Source organism: Humulus lupulus, chromosome 5, assembly GCF_963169125.1.
Source record: "Humulus lupulus chromosome 5, drHumLupu1.1, whole genome shotgun sequence".
In the NCBI taxonomy this organism is placed as follows: Eukaryota; Viridiplantae; Streptophyta; class Magnoliopsida; order Rosales; family Cannabaceae; genus Humulus; species Humulus lupulus.
Genome location: NC_084797.1, coordinates 125,620,072 through 125,627,418, shown reverse-complemented (window position 1 = coordinate 125,627,418; position 7,347 = coordinate 125,620,072). Strand labels below are relative to the sequence as shown.

The following is a 7,347-nucleotide window of genomic DNA, read 5'->3' as shown; positions in this document are numbered from 1 at the left end:
TGTTTTGACAAATTATTTTTTGGACCTTGTGTTTTGTAAAATATTTCAAATAGACCCATAAACCCAATTTTAATTAAAAAAAATTGAATATGGCAACAGAGTTGTTAGATAGAATGATTGTGAATTGTTAGTTTAGTGAATAATTTTTGTGATTTTAGTTCAAAAAACTTTGATCAAAATCAGGTTTGGGAGTCTATTTGAATAATTTTACAAAACAAAGGGTTCAAAAAATAATTTGTCAAAATAAAATGTCCAAACAAGTAATGAGACAAATCATAAGGTCCAAAAAAATATAAACCATGTATAAATTAAGGTAGAATATACAACTCTTAATTTCAATTTTATTGTAAATGTTTCCATAAACAAAATAATCCAATGAAATTTTTATCTATTATATATTAGGGAGGGTGTGACTAAAATTATATTAGTAATAACTTATGACTTTATTTGCTTGTGACTTAAAGTAATCTTTAGTCAAAAAAATTAATATTATGACAAAAAACTTATCACTAAATGATAAAGCAAAATTAATAAGAATTTTGGTTGTTATATAAATATGAATAAACAACAAATTTAAAACATTAACACCTCTTCACATACTAGTAAATATAAATATATATTATGTATAAGTTGAGAGAGAAAATTAATTAGAAAGGAAAAAGTTATCTGTCCTACACACTAATTACGACATTACCACTAAAAATTAACATTAAACCAACCTGTTGGCATCAAATTGATAAATTGGTGGTATATGGATAACTCAATTTTGGATGAGGTATATGCATATACATCTGTGACAATAACTCGTTTCTTCATACTCGCATCTATTTAACCTAACTAACCACTAGACATTGGGCAACGACTCTCTCTTCTCTCGTAGTAGTGGAGGTCAGGTGACATGACATGTGTCTCTCTCGTCCATAATCGGTGAGATTGCATTGCCAGAACATATAAACGTCTTAAAGGGCAAAAAAAAAATATACTCGCATCACATTATTGAGTTGTAATATTTTTGTTATGGTTTGTGAATTTTTCCATAATATTATCATATTATTTTCCCAACCACTTATATTATGGGTCATTTCGGCAGATAGAAAATACTTATATAATGGGCCATTTCGGCAGATAGAAAATATGAATTACGTAATCACTTCACACCGAAACCTTCATCCTCTACGTCTACGGTGCTAAACCAAGGGTATTATAGTAATTTCGATGTTCACATGAAAGCTAGATACATTCATAAAATCGGGAGTGGAACACACTAATTTTGCCGCAAATCATTCTTGCATAATAGATTTGATACGTTTCGTTTTGTCTTCGCAAAATTATTAAATTTTAGATTTATATATTTAATTTTACTACTTTACATTTATTGCAACTATTATTTATTCTTTAATTAATCCTTTTCATTTTTAAATGAAGTTCTTTTGATCCGAGATCTTCACGCCATTCCATAATTGGTTTTCAAGAAAGACATAATACTCTCATCTCTCGATTATTGCTTCGAAAATTCTTGATTTTGATTATTTTATCGAGAAACTGACGGAGAACAAGAATTAGAAGAAGAAGCCAAAAAATTGATACGCGTGAAGAAAAGTTGGTTTCGGAATTTCCGTTTCGTTCCTCTTTCACAAAGGTACACTTCATGATTACATTTGTTTTGTTCGTAATTGAATCGAATTTATTGGTGCTTTAATCAGTAATCTCTTAATGAATTGTGTTTTTTTGTTGTAATTACGTCGAATTATTTATATGATTGTTCCCATTTCTGCAATTGTTCATTTACTTCAGATGCATTTATTGAAATTTTTTATGTTGGACAGTTTTTTTTTTTTCGATGCATATAAATATAAATGAAGCTCTTAATCTTATTTAGTGCGAAAATGTGTGAACGTAAATCCAGGACCGGAGAAAGAGGTGAAGCTTATAAGAAAGTTTTTGGTAGGTAATTTAGTTTTGAAGGCCTCATGTTTCAAGCTGGATTATAGGACTTTCTAATTTTGGAAAGCAATGACTTGGACCTCGTCCAAGGGTTATTTAGCAGCCAATGCATATCCGAGGGCCCTTTCTCGGATTGCAATTTCAGTGGGATTATTGGCTTTGTTTTTAGTTTTGGGTTCCTGGGTTTTGTTGTCAAACCCAGTTGGTTCCCCGGTTTCTGGATCTTTGTACAGTATTGATAGTTCGCAGAAGTCAGATTCATCAGTCTCTACAAACAATCAAACTACCAGATCTCCTAGTGAATACAATGTTGCAAAGAATGTCTCATCCAAGTCATATGTACAAGGCTCCCCTAGTGACTTACAAACAAAGGATGTGAAAGATCAAGTCCCATTACCTGAACTATTTGACAAGAGTTTCTCCAACGAGACCAGTTCACAAGTGCCCTTAACTTCAAAGGATGCGCCTAATACCCTTTCAGATGTTGAGAAGATAAAAGAAGTATCAACAGCTGTTCCTGTGCCGTCTTTTGTTTCAACACATGACGATGGGGTTAATGATGTTACTCCTCTATTAAATGATACTGATAATGATCAAACTGGCAATTCTATTTCTAAGGAGTTTGTGAATAAATTCAACTTTTTAGATTTGGGAACCAATGAGAGTAGATCAGCTTCCTCTGGTTCCAGTTCAGGTGATTCAAAAGCTGTGCCAACTTTCACTCACGATTCTAATCTTCCCAACAATGCAAGCAGGACCGATTCTGGTATGCTTTGTAATGAATTCTTTAGCCTCTCTGATTTTCTTTGATCAAATGACAGATTGCCTTGTTTATATACATTCATTTGCTCTTTCATTGACTAGTATTTAGATATGTGCATATCAAGTTATAGATTCATTAAGGTTCCCTGTTTGCTAGTGTGACTTGATATTTTTGTTTGGGTGAAAATCTTCCCAACTCAACAACTTTCTAAAATAAGATAATTCATCTTCTTCAAACTATGGATTGTTGATGTAGCCTTGGAATACTCATTCAGCTGACTCAATTGATTTCGTGAATGTCTTCTTCATTTGCTGTTTCATTGACTAGTATTTAGATACGTGCATATCAAGTTATAGATTCATTAAGTTTCCCTGTTTACTAGTGTGACTTATATTTTTGTTTGGGTCAAAATTTTCCCAAATCAACAACTTTCTAAAATAAGATAGATCATCTTCTTCAAACTAAGGTTGTTGATGTAGCCTTGGAATACTCATTCAGCTGACTCAATTGATTTCGTGAATGTGTTCTTCATAAGAATTGAATGATTGAACCAAAAGGGGAGTACCTGCAAAAAGATTATCCGATGCTTAAGTCAGTCAATGATTCGCTTTCCAATTCCACAATCAAGAAATGTAAAAAATAAATCCAAGGTCTCCTAAATGAGTCCCTTGCCTACTCTTTATAGAGAAATTAATGAGAAAGGAAGTAGAAAGACTTGTTATGGTTGGTCCACGTGTCAATCCTTCTAATTCAATATCCCGCTTCTTCTCTTCAAATTGAGTTCTTAACTCAATGACAGAGCAATTTATCAGCCTCTGTTCTCATTGAGCTTTCACTCATCTCTTTTCATTCTTCTCTTATTTATAATTAAACAGTGCGTTTAATTAGAAATAGAGTTCATCCATCGTGCTTTTTCAAGCTCTACTCTTCAAATGAGTTCTATCAAGTTCTGTTTTATAGATGAGCTCTTGCAAGCTCTTCTTTCTGATGAGCTCATTTTGAGGTCTTTGTCTGCAGTGAGCTCTCCTGGGCTCTTATCTTCGTTGAGCTCCTTCTGAGATCCAATCTTCATTGTGCTCCTTCTAAGCTCTTTATCTACGATGAGCTCCTTCTGAGCTCTTTATCTACAATGAGCTCTCCCGGACTCTTTTCTTTGATTCTAAGCTCTTTATCCATAATGAGCTCTCTTCTCAGATGAGCTCATCCTGAGTTTCTTTATCTACAATGAGTTCATCCTGTGCTTTACTCTTGATTGGAACTTCTTTCGAGCTTTCACATTTATCAACCTTTCATCAAGCTCTTACTTGCGTTGAGCTCTACACGATTTTCTTTATTAAAATGGTGCATTTTGTTTAATACACCATGCTGGATCATACAGGGAAAATTATTCTCTTCCAGTTTCTATTCACAATACATGCACTTGATTTTGTCTACATAAGGTGATTCAAGGGAAAAAGACAAAAATGAACGGATTTCTTCCTACTAACTTTACATGCTTCTAGAGATCTTCCTTTCATTTCCTTTTATTTGAGGAACAGATTATTTTCTTTTCTCTAATGTGTTTGCTTCTTATTTGGTGGCTCTTATGTAGGTTGTGATCTGTACCAGGGAAATTGGATCTATGATTCACTGGGACCATTATATACAAACAATAAGTGCCCTATCCTGACACAGATGCAGAATTGCCAGGGAAATGGGAGGCCAGACAAGGACTATGAGAATTGGCGCTGGAAGCCATCTCAATGTGACCTCCCTCGTTTTGATGCTCGAAAGTTTCTGAACTTGATGAGAGGGAAGACAATTGCTTTTGTTGGTGATTCGGTTGCTCGAAATCAGATGGAATCATTGCTGTGCATCCTCTGGCAGGTAATTATCAGCTTATGTTATGTTTAAATGATATCACCAAAAGAAAAATCTGTTCTAGTGAACTATTTCAATGTGCTTAGAACTGCTTACTAAATCCTAATTTATTATTTCTATAATCTTTATTCAAAACTTGAATTGCCAGTATAATTGGAGTCTTTCATATATTTATATATCATATCTGACATGTGGCAGAATTGATTTGGTTCCTTAATGACCCATTTTGGCTGTACTGTGTCGGAGTTTTAATGCATTCTTATTCCAATTCTGTAAGGGACCGGTCCTTTTAAGGAAGGTAGGAATAGGATGCATGCGTTTTGCTCATTTTAGATTTCATCCCAAGTGCTATCAAGAGAAACTTTTCTAGACGCAAACAATTGGTTTTACTTTGGATTTGCATTAAGAGCTTGTATACACGATGACATATAGTACATGTTTTTCTGGTGTCATATACTTTTAGTGGGGCTCTATTTAGTATTTACCTTAAGAAGTTAGGCTTGATAAAAATTATGAATTAATTGCGAAAATTGTTATGGAAGACTACCTAATTCTTTTGGAGTTGGTTTCACTTGACTAGCTTGGACTGATATAATGGCAGAATTTCATTATTAAATGGTTCTGGTTTGGAAATAGAAATTTTGGCTGGTTTTCTTTTCCGCATGACTTTATTCTCTGTTAGTATTATTGTAGTGGGGTTGAGGCCATGCATGTCTCTCTTATAGTGTTCTTTATGTGCTAAATTCCCAGGCCAGATCTGTAAACTTGTCACCACAAGTTACTCTCTAAAAGCAGTGGCTTTACCTTCTTGATGAATGTTTTTATCCTTATTGTGGACTAAGATATCCATGCTTTCTACTGTTATTGAAAGTATAAATTTGTGTGAACAAATTATTGCTTCAAGTATTGCATCAAATTATGACAAGACTAGGATTGTGTGAGGCTCATTAGCGTACTACCATGCTGTGTGTCACAATTGCATTGTCTGTTTAACTTGTTTCTTTCCCACATTTTGTACATTGTTTTCCTTTGATTTCCAATCTACACACTTCCGATACTGGATAAATTGGTATTAATTATTAATATTTATTTCATCTTAATATTAATATTTAGGAAGAAGCTCCAAAAAACCGGGGGAATCGAAAAATGCAGCGATATTATTTCAAGTCAACGTCAGTAATGGTTGTACGGATTTGGTCCTCATGGCTTGTCAAGCAAACAACTCAACCAGTTGATATTGCTCCAGAAAGTGTTGTGAAGCTCCACCTTGATGCCCCTGATGAGAACCTGATGCAACATATCCCAAACTTTGATGTGGTTGTTCTTTCTTCCGGCCATTGGTTTGCCAAGCAGTCTGTCTATCTCATGAACCATGAGATTGTGGGAGGACAGTTGTGGTGGCCAGACAAATCTCGGCATATGAAGATCAACAACATTCAAGCATTTGGAATTTCTGTTGAGACAATTCTCACGGCTTTTGGTACTCATCCAAATTACACAGGGCTCACTATCGTGCGTTCCTTTTCCCCAGACCATTATGAGGGTGGGGCTTGGAATACAGGTGGATCATGCACCGGAAAAACAAAGCCACTTGGAGCTGGTGAAGTAGTAGAAAATGGCTTTACGAACATAATGCATGAAAAACAGGTAAGTGGTTTCTACCGTGCAGTTAAGAAGATAACAAACAAGTCAAAGATGAGATTGATGGACATCACCAGAGTGTTTGAGTACCGCCACGATGGACATCCAGGGCCATACCGAAACACAAATCCAAATAAGCTCACAACACGTGGTTCTGATGGAAAGCCTCCACCACAGGATTGCTTACACTGGTGCATGCCTGGTCCAGTTGATACTTGGAATGAACTAGTGCTTGAGCTCATAGGTAGAGACCACGAGAGCAACACCAGCCTTCAATCATGAGATGCTTTTAGCATTCATTAATGTACCCCTGATCTAATTTGAAGGTAACTTTATGTTCTTACTAGATTTAATTAATCGAGGAAGGAAATGCCTAGTCAAATATTTTTTTGCCTTGAGGTCATCGTATAGCCTTATAGAGAGATTATTTACTTACATTTAATAGATGGGAGGGTTAGTTCCAGCTCTTGTACTGCAATTTGTAAGTTACCGAGATCATTATGTACCTAGATAGACCGAGTATTCTTTTTTTTCTCCCCACTGTTACACGTTTCCATTTATAAATAAGATATGTTCTATGAGTTTCATTAGATGCTCTCCATTCATCATATTTATTTTGCTAAAATTGGAAAATGAGTTTATCACCACCCAAAAAGGGTTTTGTTATTTATTTTTTTACTTATCTTTTATGCATACAATTTTTCCTTACAAAAATAATACGAAGAAAATACAGGGTATCTACTTAAAAGTTGCCTCCGAGTGTCCGTAACTACGTCCTTATGTACTTTGGCTTTTGTACTTGGTTCATACATGAACAAGCTTAAGTTGTACACAAGATATTCGATTTCTTTTGGACATATAATAATGGTGTTTTATTTTTAAGGTATATTTAATTTTCTTTTTGTTTTTTACTAAAGTAAAATAAAATAGGAAAACTAAGAACAGATTAATGGAATTTATAAGTGAAATAATAAGTTATCATGTTCCATTGATATAGTTTAATGAATTTGACGCAAATGGCTGCCGTTATCACTAGAGGTGTTCACTAAATTGGCCACAGTGCATATTTTCGCAGTACAATTGCAGATTGTATTTTATTTCCAAACAACGCGGTGCAGTTCGTTACAGTGTGCTATTTG

The 7,347-nt window shown here is 34.5% G+C and overlaps 1 protein-coding gene across 2 annotated transcripts; it reads left to right on the top strand.

Moving 5' to 3' along the window:
* The first annotated feature begins 1,075 nt into the window (after positions 1-1,075).
* Positions 1,076-6,798, top strand: LOC133777632 (protein trichome birefringence-like 18). 2 transcript variants are annotated; one of them, XM_062217318.1, is made up of 5 exons: positions 1,076-1,198; positions 1,426-1,639; positions 1,907-2,710; positions 4,299-4,573; positions 5,681-6,798. In XM_062217318.1, the coding sequence occupies exons 3-5, from the start codon at positions 2,014-2,016 to the stop codon at positions 6,488-6,490; spliced, it is 1,782 nt and encodes a 593-aa protein (XP_062073302.1). In that variant the 5' UTR covers positions 1,076-1,198; positions 1,426-1,639; positions 1,907-2,013; the 3' UTR covers positions 6,491-6,798. The 2 variants fall into 2 exon arrangements, with proteins under 2 accessions (XP_062073302.1, XP_062073301.1); XM_062217317.1 differs by lacking the exon at positions 1,076-1,198 and having other exon boundaries at positions 1,228-1,639.
* The last annotated feature ends 549 nt before the right edge of the window (positions 6,799-7,347 follow it).

Bases quoted from the DNA above. Each gene is read 5' to 3' on its own strand.
- LOC133777632 (XM_062217318.1), top strand. From the start codon at position 2,014: ATGACTTGGACCTCGTCCAAGGGTTATTTAGCAGCCAATGCATATCCG. The intron at 2,711-4,298 runs GTATGCTTTGTA...GCTCTTATGTAG, and splicing joins TGCAAGCAGGACCGATTCTG to GTTGTGATCTGTACCAGGGA. The intron at 4,574-5,680 runs GTAATTATCAGC...ATTAATATTTAG, and splicing joins TGCTGTGCATCCTCTGGCAG to GAAGAAGCTCCAAAAAACCG.